Source organism: Phaethon aethereus (assembly GCF_964289735.1).
Source record: "Phaethon aethereus genome assembly, chromosome: 9".
Taxonomy (NCBI): Eukaryota; Metazoa; Chordata; class Aves; order Phaethontiformes; family Phaethontidae; genus Phaethon; species Phaethon aethereus.
In genome coordinates, this window is record NC_138585.1 from 2,220,553 (window position 1) to 2,245,403 (window position 24,851).

Here is a 24,851-nt window from a genome sequence, read left to right on the forward strand (position 1 = left end):
AAGTGCCTGGTTCCAGGGAGGATTTTTGTCCAGGACCAGAGAAAGAGCTAACTCTAGGCACAGCAAACTGCTGCGGTTTCCCCCAAATCACTTGTGTGCCACAGCTAGGAGCAATCCAGCACATGCTCGAGGGTGAAGCGCTGCTTCTGTGCGAGCGGACTCTGCGTGACATCTTACACAACAGCACTGGCTGGTGCTGGCAGCTGTCATGTCATCCAGCGGGACAGCTCTGGACATGACGCACTGCCTGGGCTAACATCCCCTCTCCTGTGCCTCGTGCCATGGTGGTCACCCGTACTGGCGATGTGTTGGGAAAGGGCAATTCCCCTCGCAGCAGGAGCACGCTGCGGAGGAGAGGGCATGCCCTTCCTCTGTAGGAGAGATGCTGGTCTCAGGATATTGAGACCCACCAGCTTCTGTGCTGTGGCCAAAAAGCCTCTCCTCACCTGCAGCACTTTTGTGGTGGTCTGTGCTGGTCCCCTTCTCATTTCCCCTCACAGACGTTACTGAGAACAGAGGCTGCTCACACCAGTAATGTCTCTCCTGACAGAAGTTCATTTGTAAATTCGTATCGACCAAAGCAGCACAGCATTGATCTGTCTGCTTTACATCCCAGCCAGCCATCAGTGACAGTGCTGGCATGAGAGGTTGCATTTGCAGCTCCGAGAGGGCGGGCGCGAGGCTGCTGGCAGGAGTCTGCAGGAGTCCCTGCCTCTCGACTGCTCTGCTCCCAGCAGGGCGAGAGCATGCCAAAGGGCAGCCGCAGCTCCCCAAGCCCACAGGGCAGCGGCCCGTGCTCAGCAGCCTGATTCGAAGCCCTTGGTGTCTGCTGACATGCAATCTCATCAGAAAGCACCGGTCTGTTCTGTGAGCCTCTTTCGTAAGTTGTTAAAATAACAGCCTTGCAAAGCCCCTGATCAGCTCAAATATGCAGTGATACCAGAAATATGCCCATGAGTGAAATGTTTCTTCGTTTAACAGGGAGAGAACATGGCCCCATGCAGAGGAGAACTTGATAAACACTTGGTACAGGATTAGTTTTCCCACCTGCCTTTTTAAACCAGCTAACTATTTTCACTCAGTGAGAAAATATCTGTTAAAAATGTTTTTCCAGGTGAAACTGTCCCTACTTGCGAGGAATGTCCCTGACCCTGCTCCCTTGTTGGCTCACTTGTTGCAGGTCTGACCATTCTAAGCGATGGGAGTGTGAGCTGAGGTTGTACGGTTCTCCAGCACAGGGAGGCCTTGGCGACGCGCATTGCAAGCTGGTTCTAGTCCATCCTTAATCTCTGGGCCCTGCTTCGACTTTCATGTGAGTGTCTGGCTGCAGATCTACGCTTTCTGCGCAGCGGGGACGTTTGCTTTCCATGCTGAGGATATTCGGTTTCAGCCCTGCGAGTACCCACGGTCTCTCGCATGCAGCTGCAGAATTGTTAGATGTCTTTAATTAAGTCAGTGAACTCTGCCAGTGCAGCAGATGCCTCCATTAACTGCTCAGCCACAGGCATTTTGCAAAACAGTAAAGAATGGGAGTGCACCAAAGGAGAGAATTGCTTTAGCTTTGATCAGCGTCCCCGGCAGCACTGGGCCTTCAAAGGGAGACAAAAAGCTCCCCACCTTTTGGTGTGCTAAGAAGCGCTGTCCTGCAGCACATGTCCGAATTGGATGGGGCACTTGAGTCGTGTCAGAAGCACCTACACCCATTCCTGTACCCACCATTCACCTTCCTTTGCTTTAATTTCTTTTTAACAGAAAGTGATCTTACAGCCCAGGCTGGGTGCTCTGGAGGTGAAACAGCGGTGCAGAGGGAGGGCTTTGTGCCAGCAGGTAGAAGAGGCAGTTCTTGGGCTGGGCGTCTCCTGGGAGCTGAGCTGCATCCCCCGCTTGCTGCTGGTGGGCTCCAGGGAACAGAAGGACCACAGGACAGTGTCAAAGAAACACCTGGTTTTGCAGGTGTCTGCTTCTCCTCTGGTTGAGGTCCTGAATATTTGCAGATTCCAGTGGGATTTTGGCAAAACAAAGGCAGGTAAGCCTTGAGGACCGATTCAGAAAACTAACTTTCCAGTGCAATTAACCCTGGAGGCATTTAAAATCTACAGGCCTGTGAAGCTCCCTCAGTCCTGATGACCAGAGCTGAGGAAGGCTTAAAGCCCCGTGCTTGGTGCAGCTGAGCACCCACCTCCTGCCCCAGTTAGGCTGAGTTTTAACGGGTCCCAACCCTGAGGCACAGTGTAAACCTCCCTGCCACCCTCAGCCAGCTCAGATGATTGCTTTTGTCCCAGCAATCAAAACCAGCCCCAGAAACATCCCTTCAGCCTGGTGAAAAGCTCTCCCTCAAGCTGTGGGCAACCAGCCTGCTGAGAGGGAGAGGTTGTGGTCCCCGCTTGCACAAGGTGAGGAGGAGGTGAGGGCATAAGCTGGAACGCAGTCGTGTGTGCCCAGGGCTCACCTGGCACTGAGATGAGAGGAGGGAGTGAAAGGCTCTCCTCCTCCTAGCAGCGAGGGAGGGTTCAGTTCAGAAGGGTCCAGCAGGACCATTTTGTGCAGCCTCCATTGTAACACAGGACAGAGGCTTCTCCCAACAAGCCCTGCACCATTCAGCTGGTAAAACTCCATCTTCCAGCGCCTTTGCTTTTGGGGGAAAGGGAGATGTGGGTGTGCAGGTGGGGAGTATTGTGTAAATGCATGTGGCAAACAGGTTTGGCAGCCTGACCGGGGGAGGGGGATGGACAGGACGAGGACGGGGCAGGGGGGAACGGGACAGGATGGACGGGACACAGACAGGGACAGGTAGGAGCTGCTCGCCCGTACTTGCTGTTTTGGTGGGTCTCAGCCTTGTGCCTGGCTCAGCACTGGTGCGAGTGGTGAAATGTCACAGGGCCAGCAGCACTGCCGGGAGCTGGTCTGTGCTGCAAGTCGGGGACGATGGTCAGAGGTTGTTCAAAATCTCAGTGCAACTCTCTGCTCTGCAGTTATGACCCATATCCCTTGTTTTTACCCATAAAGTGCGTAGTGGATCACAGTGATACACCTGCAGCTTGGTTGTTCTTAAGCTGGTTTTGCTGGCAAGAAGCAAATGATTCCCTCGGCACATCTTCAGGGGGGTGTAGAGCATGGGAATGCCTCTGGGATCTATCCCAACGACAGACCCCGGAGAAACTGTCTGGGAATATTCTGGAGAACACAGAAAAATAAGTATTTTTTGACTATTTCTGACAAAGGGCTATTGGGTATTGTACAAAGACAAATGACTACAAAAATGACCAGCGTGGTTTCTGTTCTAACAGAAAGCTGACTTCAACTCTCTTAGTGCTGAGCAGAGGGGCAATAAAAACACAATCTACTTTCAAACATAACAGGGAAACGAGCCCACCAGTACACTTAGGAAACCCAATAATGTAGCCACTGCTTAAGCTTAATAAATCCAAACTTTAATTTTTGGCCTAAAGATACGATTGTTGGAAAATAACAATACACTTTCATATCATTATTAACCAGAGTTATACTTACTGATCACTTTACAAAATGGAAGACAAAAGTTTATCAGTGTTTTTAAAATCACTGCATGCTTAGAAAGAAATGGTTTTCCTGATTAGATGACCTAAGAATAAGTAGCATGAAGAATAAAACACAAAATAAGGACTGCCCGTGCCACGGGCCGCGTGTGCAAGCAGCTCAGCCTCCCGCTCCAGCGAGGCCGGCACTGCAGGGACGATCCGTGTGCCCCCGTCCCATAAACAGCCAAGGGCCACACACTCGGAGCGCCCCAGATCGCTTGCCACTCCTTGGAGGCCGCCGCCCGGGTGCACGGGTGCCAGAATCCCATCTACCGAGCCCAGCGGGGCCCGCAGAGGAGCTCTGCTCGCCCGGTCATGGCGGGGGATGCTCGGGGGAGCCGGCCGGCCCACGGGGGCCTGGCACCGCGGCCCGCCGCCTCCGCTGCCCTCCGCCGGAGGCTGGGCTGGCTTAGCCAGGCGCTGCTCGTGCACGTGTGCTCCGGCCGCTACGAGACGCTTTTGAAAATGGGTTAAATCTCATCGTGGGTCAAAATGTACCCGGGCGCGGCAGAGCCGCTGCTCCCGCCGTAACTCGGCCGCCCGAGGGGCGACCCGCCCTCTGCCCAGCCCGGCCCATCGACCACCCTGCTGCCGGTGCGGCTTTGCCCCGGGCTTACCGGGCCCCGCGGCGGCGGGAGGTGCTGAAGGGCGGGCGGGAGGGGCGGTGGCCGCCGGCCCGGGGCGGGGCGGGCGGCCGGGCCCTGCCCGCGGCGCTGCCCCCCGCGGCGCTGGGCGGGCGGGCGGTCCCCGCTGCGGCTCGGCGCCTTCTCCTCCTCCTCCTCCTCCTTCTCCTCCTCCTCCTCCTCCATCACCTCCTCCTCCTGGCCGCTGCGGCGCGGGGGCTGCAGGCGGAGCGGCGGCGCCATGAGCGGGGCGGCGGCGGCGAAGAGCGAGAAGCTGGACGAGGCTCAGGCGCTGGCCCGCAGCTGCGCGGGCAGACCCGACTTCCAGCCCTGCGACGGGCTCTCGCTCTGCGCCACCCACAGCCACGGCCGCTGCTTCCGCCTGCACTGGTGCTGCCACCTGGGATGGTGCCACTGTGAGTGAGCGCGCGCGCGGCCCCAACGGCCCCAACGGTCCCAAAGGTCCCGCCCGGCGGCGGGGCGGGGGGGAGGGGGTCCGGCCGGGGCGAGCCCGCCCGCCCCGCGGAGCTGTCCCTGCCGAGGCGGCTGGCGGCGGGGCGGCAGCGCGGGGAGAGCCCGGACCCACCGCTGAGGTGGGACCGCAAACTTCGCGGCTGCTCTCCCTGAGGGGGCGGCCGGGCGGGGCAGCGGCGCGGCCCGACAGGGTGCCCCGGGGCCGGGCCTCCGGCCACCCCCTCAGCGCCGGGCGGCGGCCGCGGGCTGGGCTGCTGCTGCGCACGGCTGTCCCCTTCACCGGAGGGAGCGTTCGGCAGCGGCTCGGCCCTCGGCTCTAACGGTTTTCCTTTTTACAGGCACACTTTTGAGCAGAGAAGTGCGTGCTTTAGGATATATGCAGCAGGTAGTTACCGTTTCAAAATCCAGTCTTGATCCAACTCTGTTGAAAAGGCGCCCGACGACTTCCCTGTCTGTACCGATGTGTATAATCATGGAGGCTGGGATGGAACGGTGGATGTCCAAACAGAGTTTGATGAATAATTAATCACATACAGCCTTGAAGAGCTGGCTTTCCACACAGTGTGTCGGTATGAGGTCAGGAAGTGGTGATGGAGGTGCTTTGGTCGTGTTGTGTTTGGGAGATCTTAAACCCTGGATGGCCAGGGTTAAAGTTGGATCATGGCCTGAGGGTTGAATGGTGCTGCTGAAGATGTCCCCTGACATACCATTCTCCTTTTAAGTCTGCCGCCATCAGTCCTTGTAATTTAATCTACTATGTGGATTCCCCCTCACACACAGTTTTTGCAAATTTTGCTTAATGGGGAAAAGGGCCTGCCTAAAAAGCCACCTTTTATTTGGGTGAGAGCTTCTATTTGAATTAAATACACACGTTCTAGGAGTTTCACCTTGATTTGGGGTTCATTTGAAATCAGTTCAGAACAATTTTTTTTTTTCTCTCGGTGCCCTGAAATGACCACTGTGTGGTGGCACAACTGGCTGTGTGAGAAGGTGCCATAGTCACCTGCTGCACAGGGACAGGGATGTCCCATCGGCATCTCATCAATAACACAAAGGCCCTTAAGTTACCACCTAGATACACTCTTCTTTTCCAAAATTTTTCTGGTCTCAGTTATTTGTGGTCGCCATCAAGATACATAAGCCGATGAGCACTTTGGAGTACAGGATCAGAGCTCAAAACAGTGTCCATAAACTGGAGATGTTACCGGAAGGCAGCTGGGGATGGTCCTGGGGAGGGGAAGTCTGGGAACACCTGGAGAAGTAACATTGCAGAGAAGGATCTGGGGATTAAGATGGATGGCAAACTGAGTGTGCATCAGCAGCAGGAGGCCTTTGTGGTGGAAAATCCAAAACCAGAACTCGAGCCTTCGCTTGGGGATGCATTAACAGGAGCATTGCAAGCGTGCAATTTAATTAGTCTCTTCAGCTCAGTAATAGTGAAACCAGACTGATGGGTTTAGTTTTGAGCATTGCACTTTAAAAAGCTGTAGGAGAATTGGGGAGGTTGTGTAGGAGATCCCAGTGATCAGCTCAGAAAATATGATTTACAAGGGGCTGTAAAAGCAAAGGGGTTGCTTGGGCTGTAAAGGGTTGATGGAGGGAGGGGAGATTTGCAAAAGGTAAAGGTAGCCTTGCAAAGAAAGCTGCATTCTAGTTCTCTACACAGACTCAGAAGATCACCAGTTATCACTTACCTGTGGCAAGGTTTAGGTTTGGATATTAGAGAACATTTTAACTAGGAAGAGAAATGAAGCAAGGGAACAGAGTACTTAGGAAGGTGAGGAATCATTCTTCTTTGAAAGCCTTTAAGGAAGGCTTAGACTGGTGCCTCTTAGGAGTTACATGGAGCTGGTTCCCTCTTGGAAGGACCATTTGAGGTCCCATCTAACCCTTAGCTTCCCTGAGGCAATCATAAGATTTAAAAATAGTTAGCTTTTGCAAGAAGTACAGACTTCCTTCTGAATTCCTCCTTTATGGCTAAGGAAACTTTGAGGTACATTTGCCCCATGAAACTAGGATTTTAAATGAAGGAAGTCACATACCTCATTTTCTTGTTTAATCTTCTGAAAGCTACGAAGAAGTGCGCTCCCTTCTTGCCCCCTTATTTCCTAGTGCAAATGTCAGAGCTAAGGAACTCTTTGTATCCTGCTCCTGCAGAATGAGTTGAGTTGGACTTAAAAGGCGTAAGAAGGAGGCCTATAATGGAAAGTTGTGTAGAGGTCAGAGATGTAATTAAACAGTGTTGGGAGTTATCTTCCATAAACGCAGTGCTGCAATACTGACTTGAGAATCCTCAGAGGGTTCTTGAAAGTGGTTTTCTGTGACTCTTAAGAGCTGTATCGGGGTACAGGAAGCTCTACGTCAATTAAAATGGCCTTTGAAGTACTATTTTCCATCAGTGTCCAAGGTCCTGGAGAATGTCAACTCAGTTAAAGTGCACTTACACTGAAAAATTACAAAAACTCACCACCGCTACAATGAGTAGATCGTCTCCGCATGTGTATTCAGGATCACATCTGCTTACTTCAGTGACAGAAGCAATTTAGCGTTGCAGAGCCACTTGGCTATAGAAGTAATAATTGAGAAAGAACCTAGTCTGAATTCCCCAAAGCCATTTTTGTTGGCATGCTCTGAAGTGAGCAGTCCTTTAAGTGCTCTCTTTACCTCCGATGTTTCTCTGTCTGTAAAATGGCAATAATAGCTGGCAGGCGAGATCACAGAGACTGTTTAGTGTATCCAGACGGCTCTGAGAACCTCAAGTACCGTGGGTATCCGTATGGCTTCTCTGTCTAAGCCTGGGAGTTTATTTTGGATCATTTTCAGTCTGTTTGGGGCTTGGTGGGGAGCAGATTTCCCTGCGAGATGGAAGGTGGTTCTCTAATGTGTCCCTGTGCCTGGGGAGCTCTGAACCCAACTAAAACCCCTGTAAGCGGGCACAGGCAAAATGTGCAGCCCCAGGGGGCTTGGGAAGGCTGCAGATGGGAGGGCTGGCAGGGTGCATTGGGCGTCACCGGAGATGCCTGGCTCTGTGAGCATCAGGGGCCCGGGAGACCAGGCAGCACCTCGTGTCCTGCTGCAATTGATGTCTGCAACACCCTTCCCCTGTCTGCTGCCGGACATCTGCGCCCCTGCTAACTCCATGTGGAAGTGGGATGAGGGCTTAAGCCTTCGAAATCCTCTTCCCTGCAGGGAAGAGGGTGTTGGCCCAACAGGCGTTTTGACTTGGAACAGGCTGCCCAGGGAGGTGGTGGAGTCACCATCGCTGGAGGTTTTAAAAACCGTGTAGATGTGGCACTTTGGGACGTGGTTTAGTGGGCATGGTGGTGTTGGGTTGACGGTTGGACTTGATTATCTTAGGGGTCCTTTCCAACCTTAATGATTCTGTGATTCTATGACTTCAGGCCCTGTGTTTGTCCCATTACACACATCTCCTGCTTGCAATGTGCCCTCTCAGTCTGTCCCTGCGTGCATTCCCCTTGCCAGGGTGACAGCCCCCTGTTCGCTTTCCTCCCCGTGTGGGGTTTTGTTTATTAGATGCAGGTTGAGAGCGCCTTAAATTACTCAGATCTGCTTTTTCCAGAGTCAGAGCAAACATGCGCCAGAGGCAGGTCTGCGCAAGGCGCCTGCCTTCCTTTCCTCACCTCTGGATTTCCGCTGCGGCTCTGATCTGCGCTGGTGCTGGCTGCGAGGCTGCTGGCTATGTTGTGGTACCTGCTTCTGTCAGAAGGGATCAGATCCTTGGGGTTACATCTGCCCTGACAGCAGGTCTTTGACTGTGTTTTGCTAATTTTATTTCCTGAGAATTGGCTCACCAGAGAAAGCATCACACTTGATACGATTACAAGATTGGATTAATCTCTGGACAATGCAATAGTAGGGTATTTGTTGCAACTGTGTTCGCTTTTTAATCTGAATATCTTGCATATGCTAAACACCTTGCAAAACTCTCTGTGCGTTATGTTGCAGTTGCCAAAAATACATTATGAGTAATTGCTTCCACAATACTCGTTTCACAGCAGTTGTATCAATGGATAGTAATTGTGCTACCTTGTATTAACCTTTCTGAGGTGGGTTTTTTTTTTGCCCTGGTTCAGCATCAAAAAAGCATGCTTTTAGTTACTTCAAGCCTCTTGCTTATCTTATATTGAAAAATAAACGCGGCAAATAAATTTCAGTTCCACCCCTCTTGCGAGATTCAGCTGTTTGGACCATTTACCAGAAGACAAACCGAGCAGAGGTGAAAGCTTTGAGGCCTCCTTTGGGTGGTCAGAAAGGGAAAACAGTTGCTAGGCTCAGAGGTGTAAAAAGATTGTGGTGGCAGCGCAGGTTTCAAAAACGACAGACGCTCCCCCCGCCCTTGCATTTTGCTAAGCGGTGTATAACACTTGCAGGTGTGCCTTGAAACAGCTTCCCGCGCCCTGGCGTGCATCACCTCATTACGGGACCGTTACGCCCTGAGTTTAGATCCAGCCCAGGCAGTTTCTGCATAAGGTCAGGCGGGCTTGGCAAGAAACCCAAGAAACTGTCATTCCTCGGTCAGGAGGGGAAAATGGGTTCATATGACAGGCGGCACACCACGAAGGGCGTGTGTTTTCTGGGTGGTTTTGGGGAGAAGGACTTCTCCGAGTTTGACCGTGCCAGCGCATCTTTTGGGGCTGCAGAATCGGAGCATATTTAGATGTCTTGTCCGCCTGCCCACTGAGCAGGGAGACCAGGGCTTTTCTTCGCTCTCGGAGCAAGCTCCAGCGCTTCCCCATTGTGCCTGTTCTGCGGATGTCGGCAGGTTCCCCGGAGGTGGAGCAGCCAGGCGTAGTTTTGGGTCTGCGGTCGGTCTCTGCCGTGTGCTCGGGCGGTGCGAGGTGACTATCCATCTCCCGCAGCTGTGGCCAAGGAATGAAGCAAATCAGTACAGTGACTGCACCTGTGTGTGCTCTGAGCAGATACTTGTTTCGTACATTCTTTATGTGACACACCAGTGGGGTTATTTTATAACATTGTAAAATAAAGCCATTCGTTTTCTGTCTCACAAAAGGGGTGAAAGCTCTCTGTCGAGGCCAGCCTTGATTTTCCAGAGAGAAAGCTGTGGTGGTGTGTGTCACATCTCATCTCCTACCTGTCCTCTGGCAGTGTACACACCCCGGCCCCAGGTGCTGGTATTTTCCCATACCAGGTAGAGATGTGTGCAGCATATAAGTAGCTCTGTGCACACAAGTAGCATTTCCGTGGTGTCTCTCCCACCTCTCGAGCGACAGAAGCTATCAGCGGGGGCTCCGACAATCTTTGAAGCCGGTGTAATTATTCAGACCCCAGCCTGCCTGTGGGAACCATAAGCAGGGAATCAGCAAGGCAGCCTTTCTTTCCTGTAACGGGCTGCTGGTAAGCGAGCTAAATGTTTATCGAAGGTATTCCAGTGTGCTGTGGCAGAGCTTGGGGGGTCTAAAGAGGAGCTGTGTCTGCCTGCCAGCCAGTTTCTGTTGATCCCTCCATGTTAGGGAAGCAGCTGCAGCCCTGGAGGGGATCCCAAAATAAGCCCTGGGATGCTCTGTAGCATTGCATACATTGCAGATCTCCAAAAGCCTTGCTTTTGTTCTGGTGGGTTTTCTTTGCATTGGTTTTGGTGGCTATGAAACTCTTTGCCTCATCCAGGAGAGAGCAAAAGGGCAGTGCTGTACCAGTGCTTTATGTGTATCTTGAGTTAGCCTCTGTCTGCAAAGGGTGATGTGGACTGGAGCTTACTGGAAGTAGCCAGCCAGGCACTAGTGATGGCAACTTGAATTTCCAGCAGTGCTGCTCCGCAGGGCAAAACTGCATCCTGAGGGTTGATTTCTTGGATAAACATGAAAAGGGAGTTGTAACATGCTTAATGTTTTAAATTCTGAGACTGAATATTTGGAGTAGCTCTTACATTTTTCTTTGTGGAAAACTGTCTGAACAGGAATGGAGCAGTGGGGCTAGGAACTCTGGGGCTGGGCATCCTCTGAAAACATGTCTTGTCTTGGTGGGAGGATCATTACAAATCCTAGGAGAAACAGGCATTTTTCATTTGCTTATGTGAAAAGGATTTGAACATCCATCCAGTTTAAGTCCGTGTATCTGGACAAGATGTTTGTGCATAAGCAAGGCATTATGCTGAGCACCAGGCAAGAGCTGCAGAAAGGTGGATTTTTCAGCTTGTAATGGGAAAACACTTTTAATGAGGATTTGCTGCCTGTGGCTCTGCAAGATCTTCTCTTCACCTGTGTTTTGAAGAGCTATGATATTCTAGCTTCATTTCACTAAGCTGTACACAGTAAAAGAAAGGATGTCAGCTTAATATATTCCGAAGTGTAACTAAGGGAAAACACTTACCTGCCGGTTTTTATGGGTGCACCATTCTGGACCTGGATTGTGTTTTCTTGCTCTGGTTTTAGTTAAATCCACAACTCGCAGTACGAATGTACTGTTGATGCTGTGTCTCGGAGAAAGAACCAACATATGTAGATTCATCCTACCCTATGGGAACATCAGCACCTTTCAAAGAACCTGCTGGCCTTCATTTTGAAATCCTTGCTATAACGCAGAGTTATGTTGAGACATGCATATTCCGTTGTTGTTATTATTAACAAAACCCCTGATATCACTTAACAGGAATAAAGCACAGGAAAAGCTCTGAATTCAATTTACTTGCTGTAAGTACATCCTGTAGGACTAATTCTTCTATGCCTGACACAGGATTGAGTAGAAATCACTGCACTTCTTTCTCCAGAAGTCCTGAGGAAAGGGGGCCTTGTGTACCAGAACGCTTTCTGCCAGCTAGAAACTCTTGTTTGTCGTATATGCCTATGAGGCTGTGTTTCGTAATCTGTCTGTCCGTCTGAGGAGCGTGATTCACAAAGAATTGTGTCAGCGATCCGCTGGGAAGAGCCTCTGAGAGTTGCAGATAAATGACACCTCTCCTCTGTAGCTGCTTGAAGGGTTAATGTGCTGTTTTCATGAAGCCTGCTGAGGACCAGCCTGAAATGTCGAGGCTGTGGATATTTCCTACCGGAAGCAAGTACTTCCGAAGGGTTCGTTAACATCGCGTCCCGTCAGCTTTTGGCGCGGATGTCTCTGAATTCAGGACGTTCTAAACGGCTTTGTGATGAAGGCTGAGCCTCTGCTCCTGCTCCGAGGTCTTCATTCTGGTAAAAGGCTTCAGGCACTTTTCTCACTGCAGAGTAACAGCTCAAAGATAAAATTTTTACTGGAGTACAGCGCCTGGGGCAAGTGTGTGGCTTCCTTCCTGGACACTGCAGGTGAGCAATCTGTTTGCCTGTTTGATTCTCTGAGCGTGCTTACGCCGAGTGCCTAAGTGCAAAAGTGCACGGCTGCAGTGCCTTCTAACACATTATCCTTACTCTTGTGGTTGCTGATGAATGTTTCATGTGTCTTAGACTGCAGCCCATGGTCACATCCTTGCATTGCCCTATGAGACAAACTGAGTCACAAGATTGTCATCTTCATGGTTTCCATCCTGCAGGTCCGCAGAGCTGACTGTGTGGTCAGGTTTGCTGGAAGCACTGAAAAGGGCTTTCAGGTACTTGGCACAGGACCTCAAATTTCCTGGCAGCACCTGTGTACTCATCAAAAATATGTTTTGTCGCTACTCGTGTTGATGCAACCAGCATAGCTGGGCTTGCAGAGAATGGACATCTTGGAGTGTTTTTATGTAATGGCTCTCAATTTAACCAACGCTGCCTTACACTTCATGACTCACTTCAAGCCATGGTAACTGAGTTCTGCACATTGATAAGGCTATACCAGAAATTTTTGTTTCTATGAAGGACAAAAAGCAAAATGCTTTACTCGCAATCATTGTAAGGTGTTCCAAAATGATAGCTGTGACAGTGTGGGCTTAGCTGTTGATGCATGGCACAAGCTTACACTAATGTAAAAAGCTGGTTGACTGTAGACTGGATTCCAGGTAGTGTGTATATATGTATCTCTCTTTTCTCTCTGCATCTAAAGTGACCCTGTTTTAGTGTTACGGTTTTTATTCCAGCACCTTCATGAATTTAGCTGTCCACAAGATACAGAGTATGTTTTCATAAAGGCTTTGATTCTTCCACTAATCAATTTTTATGTAGTGACTGATCACAGAATTCAAAAAGTGCAGTTAGTGTAATTTGGAGATGTTTTTGACAATAGTTGAGTATATTCACATCGATGGAAGTCAAACCTACTGGGAAAGTAAAATGTGATTGTTTGGCAACTGGGCCTTGTTTTTAATATACACACACTTTAATGCAGCCAACGTAATAGTTAGAATTTATATATATGTATAACCTATGTTGTAAAACAACTTCAACAAGAGACATGCATTTGTATTCTCGTTCTCACTGGTGCTGTGGAGCTTGAGCGCCCACACATATGCTCTCAAAACTGCTTGTTTTGCTTGTGTACTTGCACCCAGCCCTGAAACCTTCACCCCACTGTGCCCAGCGGGAGCATGCTCTACTGTCGTCCCGCTTGCCGCGTGATGCTGGTGCTGGAGCACACCCGCATCTGTTTCAGGCAGGGCGCTTGGCTGCTTCACGCTTCATGCTGTGTAGCTGCCTGCGGTGGTTGGATTTCAGTGCTTTGCCGATCCTGAGCCACATTCCAGGTGTTTGCACTCCCTCACAAGTGCCTCTTATTGCCGGTGAAAGGTTTGGATGCCATCAGGTGTGCCAGGGTGGACTGGTCAGCTCTTGCTGTCTTCCTGCAGTCCACCAGCATTAGGCCGTCTGTTGGCAGGGCAGGCAGAAGGAGACACTCACCTTTTTCTTTGCTTTTCCTACCCCGGGCCACTAGACCTCAGCATTCCCCAGCTGGTGCTGTGGGATCTTGGTGCTCTTGGTGTGAAACCAAGGGCGATGCTCTTTCTTACCTCTCCTCCTACGTTTGCTTCCCCTGCCACAGCAGCACATGCTGTTTGCTCCCATCTGTGCTGTCTGGCTGCTCTGAGCCATTTCTCCACAGCGGCACTGTGTGACGTCATGGCCTACCTCCTCCGTACCAGTGGTCTTTTATGTCTTCATGCAGAGCATTGCTGGATCCTACACCTCTCCAAAGGAAGAGTTGGTACCCATACGTGGGTATGTAATGTCGAAATACATTACCACGTGGAGTCGGCTGTAAGCAGGGAGAGCAGTCCTTTAAATTCTCCAGCAATGGAGAATTCTGTAGAGGCTTGTAATGGCAATACAAAGATTGGGCCAAATGAAGACATAGTTTAGGGAACACGGTGGTGCTGGATTAATGGTTGGACTTGATGATCTTGAAGGTCCTTTCCAACCTTAGTGATTCTGTGATTCTGTGAACAGAAACGTGCGTAGATGGGCACCAGAAGCAGCAGTAGGATGAGGGTTAAAAGAATGGCCTGTATTGATGATAAGGATGCTCTTCCCAGCAATAAAGTTGAAAAATGTGGTGTTTGTCCAGCCCGGAAGGCTCGCGCTCTGGTAAGGCCACCGCACAGATTACTTGTCAGCAGGAGACCCTGTACTCTGATGGCAGGAAAGGAGCAGCACGGGTACAGCACACCGCATGTGCCATTTTCTCCTCTCAGCCCACCAGGAAAACAGGCTGTAGCCATAAAGAGGCGACTGTTCCAAGCTACAAAACCCAACCTCCCGCCTCAGCTGTCCACCTGGGCTGTCTCCAGTAGGTGCAGAGCGCAGGTCTTTCTTGCATGGTGCAGTCCTTTGGCGAAGACTTTCCCTTCAAGAACCCGTAAGCTGTTCTGCTGATTTGAGAATTCACAGGAGAACATTCCCATCATATACAGGGGCTCATGGGTGGCCCCCAGCAGCAGGTACTACGCACCAGGAAGACGACTGTAACTTGTCTCTAGTGCCTGTGACTTCTTGGTAAACTTGTGACTTGGTAGAGACCAGGGAGTGCCTTCGTTGTCTAGGTAGCTTCTGACGCTGATCTGTGCTTACGCTTCGCTGTTACCGTATCAGCACACTGACGGTCTGCATGAAAGTGATGGGATGCTGAATCTTGAGCAGATGGTGCACAGGGATGGTTTTGTAGAATAAATATTTAGCACTAAGCTATTTTTTGCTGTCTTCTCTCCTGAATTTAAAAAATACCTAGTGTAAGCTGGGGATAAAAGTTTTCTGGGAAACGTGCAAAGAGTGGCTGTTCTCCCGTTTGGGGGTAGCTTTGTAAAGGGCTGGTGCAAGGCAAATATCCTTGTGGTCAGAATTCGGGTTGTGATAGCCAGCACTTAGCTGCTGTGCTACTGGCAAGCTGTGCTTGTGGAGGTGCCCGCGCTGCGGCGTGCCTGTGTTCTCCCACGCCAACGTGGGGCTGTGCTGGGGCTGGGGATGGTAGTACCTCTGGTAAGCGTGGCACTGCTCACAGGGACCGACAGGACGCACGTGCGGCGTGCATTGCTGTTCATTGCTTTTTTGCGTGTCGATGTTCTGTTTGCTTACAATGGTTAGTAAGCAAATAAATCCTCTTGAAGGGGTCATATCCTGCATGAAGCATTTCTCGAGCCTTCAAGGTTGTTTTTTCTTTAGGTCTGGTAAACCCATGTAAGAAATGAGAGGAAAGAGCAGGGGTGATAGAAGGAAGCTCTGGGGTCTGTTTGCATTTCAATGTTACCTGCTCTTACACAGACAACCCTGAAAGGCATAGACAGCTCACAGCATGTACAATCACGGTCCTTTTTGTATTCAAAACAAACCAAGACAAAAGGGCATTAAAATACAAATTTGATGAAGAAAAACTTGCTGGTTTTTTCCTTCTCTTTCTTGGTTTCCTGTGAAAAGCTTACGGCTCCTCAAGTCAAGGGCTGTCACAGCTGTCTCTCACTATACAGCAATGAGAGGGAACACCTCTCCTTCACATGAGAAGGGAATTGGCAACTGTACAAAATTGCTGCTGGGGGAGGCACTGTAGACACAGTGCTAGACCGGTTCTTTTCTCTGCTCGGGTGAGATGGGGAGCGGGACGGATTTGTTAGTGCTCTGATGGAGGTGCTTCTGCGAGAAGGTGCTGTTTGTCACGATACCCTTCGGTTAGGTCAGTGCCTGCCCGTGTTTCCTGCTGTATGTCCAGGCTGCTAAGGCCCTGTTACATGACTTCTTTTTCTTTTCTGGTGGTGTTGGGGTGACTGAGGGTCCCTTGCACAGTTGGCCTGTGTCCTTGGAGTCTCTTGTGAGCCCTTCTTGTGCTTTCTATCGATGCCTAGGCAGTGGAAGTGTGCTGGATGCTCTGTTTGTGTTTCCAGCGCTAGAAATTTCTTTGAACAATCTCGCTGCTTTTTCAAAGTTGGTTGGAAGAAGCACAGGATGAAAAGATCACTTGCATTAAGGTGTTGAATGTCTTTATCTGTGAAGCTCCTTCAACATCGACAAGCATTTTGGTTATGCTTCATTATAGCCACCAATGCCACAGTTCAGCTCTACTTGAGCTTGTACTGTAAATCTGATGAGATGTTTTTCTTTTCCTCATACCTCACGTTCCCGACACAGCCCGTGGCATTTTGCTAGATACAACACGATGACTATTACGTATGATACAAAGAAATGGAAACTGGGTTAGCAGTGGTTTTTTTACATGTGCCATCTGCAAACATACTGTGTTTCTCCTTCCATTTGTTCTTGCCCGTCTGCAAAAGCTATTACTGTGCTGTAAGCAAAGTATAATTTGAAGCTATTACAGTCCTTGGTGAATATTATGGTTAGGGCAATCTTGGTTTGCAAAGGTCTGTTGTCCCAAGCTGTGCACGTAACTGGCGAGAAGGACGGAGGACGGCCAGAGGCAGTCATTATGCTGGCTCCTGCAGCCTGCGGGGCTGGAAGGCAGTGTCCCCGTGTAGGGGCTCAGACCAGTATCACGCTATCAGATGACCCTGCTACTCTGCTGATCGTTGCTGGGAAAAAAAAAAGTGTGGTGGGTGCCTCAAGCAGGGTTAGGGTGCTGGGTGCCCTTCAGTATACATCACCAGACTGAGGGCAGCGAGCTTGGCTTTAGTCTGTAAAGGAGGAAAGCTCTGCCCCGACTTTCTGCTTTGCCAGCGGTGAAACGATACCCGGCTCCTTCCCATGCACGGGCTGGGGCCAACTGCAGGCCGGTCTGTTATGGCAGAGCTGTCTGCCACCGGTGCCGCCTGCCGCCCCGGGGATCTTGGAAAGCCAGCTAGGGTGTTTGACAGTTATACGCTGTCCTTGGGCTACTGTGCCAATCCAGGCAGCAAGACACTACTCCAGCTTGTAGCTGTCATCACCTGCAAGACAGCTTCATTTAGACGTCAGAAGGGTGTGCATCCAGTCAGCTCTTCCTAAGGAGACAGACTTGTCTCTCCTGCCACACTGGTGAGAGATGAAACAAGGCCCGCTGGAAGAACGCTTGGTAGTTCTCCATCTTTTGCTCTGAAGAAGGGCGGTGCTTGAGAAGCTGACCGCCAAGGCTTCCCCATGCAGAGAGATGTGGATGAGCCCCCAAGTTGTGAACTCTCCTTAGACTAATGCAGAATCCCTCCAGGCTAATACTGTCTCCTGTTACACGTGCATTATGAATACTTGCTTTGCCTTCGCTCCTTCAAAGCTATGTGGTATTTAATTAACATGTTGGGGGTTTTTATGTTCTTCACAGTGGGACCGATTTTTCCCTCCCATGTAAGCTGATTTTTTTGGCAGGGTTGTATGTGGCAGTAAGACTCTTGCATGGCTAGAGTGAGAATCCTGTCTGACTTTGCAACCAAAGATCACTGGTGCCATTACAAAGGTGTAGGTCCGAGCAGAAACAGGACACCAACACTTAACAAGCAGCATTCTGCTGTTCACCCATGGACGCCGACCGCGCGCACCCTTTGCATACCCCTATCTATTCAGAGGGAACACGCAGCTGCCTGAACGTCAGCTCATGTGCTTTGCCTTACAGTTGAGGTCACTGCTTTAGTGACCTCAACTCCAAATCATACGCCACAGGCACCGAAACCTGCGGTGACGTCAGAGCTGGTTCTGCAGCGCACCTCAGCCATGGGTTAAATTGAGCCAGGTTATGGTTAAATGGCACACTGTTAGCCTTCATTACCTTGGCTGAGTTTTGGAGAGTAGATGAGCTGGCAGACTGCAGACTGTAGAAATCCTTGCCCAAGCAGCTGCAGAGAGAATACATATGAAAAAAGCTTTTATGTTTCAGTTAAGATGTCTAGATGTCTTGCATGCAAACAAATATAGGCGGTATGTATCACTGACTTTGAGTCCTAAGGTTCACAACCGAAGATCCATAGCAATCTCTTACTATTTTCTGAAGGGCATGGCAATTTGTGGTGGTGTTTATTAGGAAAAAAATCCCCAAAGGCAGCATTTTGAGAGGGTAAAACTTGAGAACTTGTTATGAGAAACCTCACTGCTGAAAGATGGATTGATTTTTTTTTTTTTTTTTTAATATGCCAAGCACATGAATGAGTGTCAGAGGTAAACTAGAACGCTGTGACGAAGGGAAGTGGAGAATAAAATGTTTAAGCAGCACCTCTGCTTATTTCATGGTTAAGTTATTTTGTATTAGCCACGGAAATTGCTGCTGTGTCTGGTGAGGATGCATGCAGACTGCTCAATTAGCAAAAAAATCAGAGAGAAATGACCTCATGGCTTGCTTCTGAGGGCTTCTGTTTGTTTTTTGCAAGCAGGAGACACTATAATACAGCTTCCAATCAATCAATCATGTAGTTCTGGTAATCAATGTCACAAACAGACTTCATATATATATTATATGGAAGCGTGTGTCTACTTTTGGCGATAAAAATTTTTCCAAGTTGAATGAGTTCGCTCGAGATCTGCAGGTCATGCTAGAGCTCACTGCTCTGCTGGATCCTGCCTTAACCTGCTGGCAGGTGGAGGCATGGAGCCAAGGCTTCGGTGAGCAGCATCCATCCGATCTGGCAATAAAAAAATCATATTTCTGTGAACGGCGATGAGCGTTGCCCAGTACTTAACCTCCTTGGCCATGTTTGGAATAGTTGTTCTGTGGTTGAGTATGGGCTTTTCTTTGTGCTAATTCTCTGGAGGATTTGGTTTTTAGGCTTTCACAAGGGTCAGCTGAATAAAGAAGAAAGGGAAAAACAATCAGCCCTTTTAGTTGTGCGAAAACTGCTGTTGCTGCGTGACTGGGATCCAAGAGGTGCAGTGTTTATGGAGGATGCCGCTTTGCGAGCACGTAGCAGCAGCAAATGTAGGTACTGGCGCAGGCTTTCAGCTGTGACAAATAGCTAAGGGTAGCCTATGTACCTGCTTCTGAAGTCTCATTGCCTCACATGTCATCTGTTAGCATATGGCTCTCATGGATAATTGAGACTTATCATGAAAATAATTTTGGCAGAGCCTAGTTTCACACATTTCCCTTTAAACACCCAGGAGACGAATGGGCTCTTGTCTCCCCTGAGCCCTTTTGCCACAGTGGTGGAACGGCAGAGCCAGAACTGTGACGCTTCTCCATAGCGGCTGTTACAGTGCCTGAGCGCTTCCCAAGCTTCCGCAAATGCGGCAAAGTGCTCTTCACGGAATTTGGAGTTTGATTTTTGGACAAAACCCCATGTGTTCAGCACGTGCAGTATTTTTCCTGCACCGAATTCCTGTCCTCTGCGTAGGCAGCGGTGGCAAGCGACCCAGGAAACAACATGCAAGGCAGCGTCTAGTCTGGCATCTGTATTTGTGCAAAACACTGTAATTTACAGCAGCATTCATCAGCACAGCTCAACTGCAGAGTTCTTCAACTGACTTAGTTGGAATAAATAGGCAATAAATTACGTGCTAGTGTATTAAAAGGAATGTATCAGAGTAGGTGCTTAAAATACTATTTTATCATAGACTTTTGCCAGATGTTTAAAGTCAGCAAAAATACTGCTGTTTATTTCAGTGGGAGTTCAATCAGACCAAGATGTCTTAGAAGAGAACTTGGACTTGTGCTTTTGGAGTGCTCATTGTCTGTGAAAAAGACACCCCTGGTAATCCTGCAAGCTGTGCGGGCAGGGGGACAATCTTATTTTGAAATGTCTGCATTTATTTTTCATCATGGCTGATGCATGTCCACACGTTATATAGGGTAAGGTAACTGTAACTGAGGCTGTAGCCACAGGTTTGTGATCCAGTCTGACAGTCCCAGCTGTGAGCACCAGCGCCCCGTGAACCTGATCATGGTTGTAAAACAGAAGTTTATTCTGGCTAAAACAAACAAACTTGGCCCTAAAATTAGCTGAAACTTAATAAATTTGTACCAGAATTCTGAAGAAATGTAGAAATCGGTTCATGTAGAAAATTCTCCCTTTTTCTGTTGGGTGATTCCTGCTTTGCCCTGGCAGCACTTGTCCTTGGAACCTGGAGAAATGGTTTCAGCCAGAAAGGTCACACAAATGGATCCGAAATCCTCTGCTAACAGAATAGCCACTGTTTTCTTCTACCCTGAAATTAGTGCCAGCGGGGCAGTTTTGAAACGCGCAGAGAATTACCACATGCTGCTGCAATGGTAAAACAACCAGCTGAGCTCCCGGGTAACACCTCAGCCCCCCTGCCGCCACTTGCTGGAAAAAAAGCCAAATGGATGAATCTTTGATTCCCTTTAACATCCGTCCTGTAAGCTACCTTGGCTTAAATCCTCTACTTTTGCTCTCCCAACATTCCCCAGCCTTCCAATGGCATGCGGTGGCTATTTTAAGTGGAAAAATATAGTCCTGTTGTGCAGATTCCTTTTTTTCCTTGGTCCCATTAAAATATTTACCAGGCTTTTCCTTGGACACTTCAAACAGAAGTGGCACAAAGTAAGAGTTGAGAGAGTTTTTTTTCACTAGTATCTGTTTTTTATTGTCACTTGTCAATGTAATGGAATAGGAGCCTACACAGAAGCACCCCAAATATATGAATAACCACAGGATGGGGGTTTCAGGTAAGGGTAGGTTGATCCCACGTAGCCTGCATTTCAGTTTTCGTGAGCTGAATTTTATCACATGCTACTGCAACCAGCAGCACGTTAATCGGTCATCTAACTGTGGTGCTTCGCAAGAACAGTAGTATTCAACGTTCGCTAATTTGAAAGGAGGATTTCTGGAGAGCAGCGGATGGCAGGAAGCCATCAGCGGGCTGTGAAGGTAAGGTCTGCCCACCTGCCCCAGAGAAGTCGTGTTGGCAAGATTTGAAAAATACCCAAGACACCCCATCCCTCAGTGACTGCCAGAACCGAAATATCTGCTGCTGCTCCAAAGGGTGCCGGAGGAGTGAGCTCTGCTCTGCGTGTGGTTGAAGTGTTCAGTTGTTTGATGCTAGCGCTAAATTCCTCTGAGTCACAGCACTTTTAGAAACTAGACCATGATATGTTAAAAAGATGGCGAGTGCAGAGGATGTCTGTGTGTTTTCTGCTATCCAGCCATAATGAAACAGGAGGGGGAAAAAAAAAAAATCTTTTTTTCTTTTCACTGAGCTTTTCCCGTGGCTCTGTTACCAATTATCATTCCACAGATAGTAGGAAGAAAGTGCTTGATGAGGTATTCAAGGGGAGCTGGTCAGATCTAGTCACTAAATGTTCTTTTCTCCTGCCCCGTCACTGCAGCCGTCTCGCTGCTCTCAGTCTGGCTCAGTTACCTGTTCTCGCCCGTGGCTTTTCTCTTCCGTGTGGCTAGTGCTCGTTCCTGTGAGCCCGCTTTCTGCGTTCGCTGGCCCCGCAGCGTGCCTCTCCCGCGCTCCGGTGCTCCCCGCGCTCTCCTCTCAGCTCCGCGCTCTGCCTGGCGCTTCCTCTGTTCTCCCTGTCCTGCGGCGTGGGGGTTTGAAGTCCCAGCGGAGAAGCGCAGCCGACTTTCATGTTTCCCTTCCGATACCAACGGCGCAGCAGGGCTGGGAAGAGCCTTCCCCAGCACTCCAGGGGTCCCTCGGTGACGCCCTGCAGCCGGGTGGCGAAGCGCGGCCCGCGTGCGGGCCCTGGCGGTGCTGGTGAGCGCCCCGGAGGCTGCTGCAGCCCCGAGTCGGGATCTCTCGGCCCATCCCATTGCCAGCGCTTTCAACGGGCGGCTGGGAACGTGCTGCAGTCAGAGCTCTTCCCACGTTTGGGGAGGATTCCCAGGCTGAGGATGGGATTGCTTACTGCGGAGAGGCATGCCAAGGGAGCGAGCCCTTCCTCGCTCAGGGAGAAGCCCTTCTCACCTGCCACTGGCCTGGGCCACGCTCAGCCTCCCTCCGTGGAAAGGCAACCACTGCTCCCATTTTCCAAAGGAACGGGTAATTCGAGGGCTGCACCTACCGCCGAGCTGCAGCTCTCACTGCAGCACAGCCGTACTCCTGCCTGCAGCGAGGCCTCGGCAGCTTTCCACTCCTTACCTGGAGCTTTGATGCTTTTCCTCCCTTTGCAAAGCAGTATTTGCAACTCGTGCATCCCAACTCTTTGGAGAGCCCCGCTACTTGCAAGTTTTCTGGAAATTTGTGCTTTCGTAGTGTATGAACGCCTAGGGAGACATGAAACTTTCAGAGGCTTCATGCAAATAAAATGCAGCATTTCACAGTCTTAGGCATAGCCTCAGGTTTCTCAGTTTTTCCTAACAAAGTACTGATTTTCTGCTCTTTTATTTCTTAGTAAGGATTTTCAGTTCACACTTGGTTCAGCTCTATATAACCAACATAATCCTCTTTTCTTACTACTTAAGCAGATAATCAAGATGCCAAAAACATTTGTATGGCTTGGGAATTGCCTGATTTTCTGCCTTAAAATTCTAATTGCAGTTATGTATGGACCTCTGGTTTATAATACAGAAAACCACAATTTAGTCCCCAGAAAAAAAAAGTGGAAGCGCATGCAGGGAGAGTAATTGTAATGGGAAATAATAACTATATAATACAATTAGATCATTGTAGCAAAGATGGAAGGTAGAACTGCTCTGCATTCAGTGGGGAAAAAAAAGTCTTTGAGCATCTTTTCAGGTTTTTTTCCCCTAGAAAGGGGTGCAGGCAGACTGGGTGTCTTAGCTACGGAGCTGCACCCCTGGGATTAATTTTCTAGAGTTGGTGACTTCCGACGGATGCCTTAGGGGCAGGGAGAGGAGCAGGACTGGGGTAAGGAAGGTTGTGCTTACCTATATTATTAAGCACCAGAGACGCTGTGCCAGGAGAGGACTAAATACCTTGAGACCATTGAAAACAGCGCTGCTGACTGCAGGGAAACGATGGTTATCATTAACGGCCAAGGGGAAGCATCGTGTCATCAGTTTGTTTCTAATTTGACGATACGATCTTTAAATGCTGCTTTTCTGTTTTCCCCTGCAGGTAAATATGTCTATCAGCCCATGACCCCTGTAGAGCAGCTTCCCAGCACCGAAATACCCGTTCGCCCTCGGGAGTCTACAAACACCATCCAGATCTCAGTTTCGCTCACCGAACACTTTTTGAAGTTTGCGCCCGTCTTCCAGCCCCCTCTGCCCCCCGACTCCCCGCAGTTCTGCACGATCGCAGACCTCTTCATTGACAATTATCGCGTGAAATGCATCAACGGGAAGATGTGCTACGTGCAGAGGCAGCCTCCCCCTGTGCCCAACAAGATAAAGCCCGAGGAAGTCCCCGTTCGCAATGCCTTAATCACAAAAGAGAGCAATACACCAAAACCAGATCACTGCTCGTCCCCTTCCAGCTCCGAGGACTCCGGGATCAATGCGGTGGGGGTTCACTACATGGAGTCGTGTGATGAGGACACGGAGGGGGTGGCCGAGCTAAGTTCGGAAGAAGATTACAGCCCAGATAGCAGCTGGGAACCAGATGAATGCCCGCTCTTGTCACCCTCGCAGTGCGAAATGGAAGTGATTGAGACTATAGAAACCACTGTGTGATCCGACAAGTTGGTATCAGATCAGTCCAGTTCCCACTCAGTAATGTTGCTTTTGTAGTATTGATATTTTCTGGTTTTTCTGACAATCCCTTTTTTCCAGTGCACTTGATATTTCAGATTCCTCCTGGGAGTGTGGTCGCAGGACTTGTGTATTGGTGAACTAGCAGGAGCCTGAGCAATTTTAACATTCTCAGCCTGATCAGATCTCCCACACCTGCACGTAAGGTAGTGATAAATATTAAGACTTCTATAGCTGAAATAGGTCCTTTTCCTGGTCTGGGTTACATCATATACTACTTATCACACAAGGATGTTTCCATCCGTCAGGATGTTTGCGGCAGGCCTTCAAAGCACAGAGGATGAGCTGGTGCAGCACATCTGCGAGCAGCAAAACCAAGTTGCCCTTATTCTTTCTCAAACAGCTACGCGAGGTGCGGCGATAAGAGGCTCTGTCCGTCTCTGTCCTTGCGCATCGTCCACCCTTTTCTCTAGTGCCGGTGCGACCCTTCTCGAAGGCTGTCGGCACCGCTCTTCCAGCGGGTTGGTGTGGCAGGCTAGAGAATGCACAAAGTGCCTCCAACTTTTCTCCAGGCTATGCACCGAGCGTCTGCTGAGATAGGTCAGGCTCTGAAATCTCCCAAGGTGGCAACTGTTGCTCCAGCGGGGGACCAGTTGCCTGGATCCAGCTGGTCCCTTTTCCCTGCATGGATCTCGGGAAGGGGATCTGGCTGTTGCAGCTTGGCAGGAGGGGCAGCAGGCAGAGAGGAAGTGCGGCCGTCTAACCAATACCATGCTAGGCTGGGCTGTAAAACAATAGGCGAAGGAAGGAACTACCTCCAAACACACAAAATCCGCCCTCGGCTTTGCCTGCTGCTTCCTCCTGTGCTGTTTGGTGCTGGACACGCGCACTCAGGACCAAATGGGCTCAGGACCTGCATTTGCCTGAAGAATATAAAAATTAAAAAGTTCATCAGCCACACCACTGTGTCGGCAGAGCTTGGGGACAGCGTGGAGGTGCCCGTGGGCTCGGTAGTGCATGTGCTTGTTAAAATACAGCCTAAGGTCATTCTAGCAGAGGGAGGAAGCTTTGGCTCCCGCTCCTGCGCCCAGTTCAAGAGCAGATTCTGAACAGGGGTTTCCTCAAATAGCTGGTAAGAGCGAGCCGTCTCGCTGGCGGCTTGGTTTCAGCCCTGCTTGATGAAGCAAAAGTGTTGTTCTTGGAAGATTTCAGTCAGCTCGAATCAGTTGGAGTCAGTAATAACTGTGTTTTCAACAGCGTTACTGAATTTCTTTGTGTATTTGCTGTTTACATTTCAAAAGTCACCGGTGAATATAAGGCTGTATAAATGTGTACAGTTTAGTGATTGATACTAGGTTATAG

The 24,851-nt window shown here is 49.8% G+C and overlaps 1 protein-coding gene across 1 annotated transcript; it reads left to right on the forward strand.

Annotated features, from left to right (window-relative positions):
• Positions 1 to 4,421: 4,421 nt before the first annotated feature.
• Positions 4,422 to 23,471, forward strand: LOC309407746 (UPF0524 protein C3orf70; the record flags this gene model as incomplete). The annotated part of the gene is made up of 2 exons (XM_082003376.1): positions 4,422 to 4,596; positions 22,915 to 23,471. The coding sequence occupies 2 exons, from the start codon at positions 4,422 to 4,424 to the stop codon at positions 23,469 to 23,471; spliced, it is 732 nt and encodes a 243-aa protein (XP_081859502.1).
• Between the last annotated feature and the right edge of the window lie 1,380 nt (positions 23,472 to 24,851).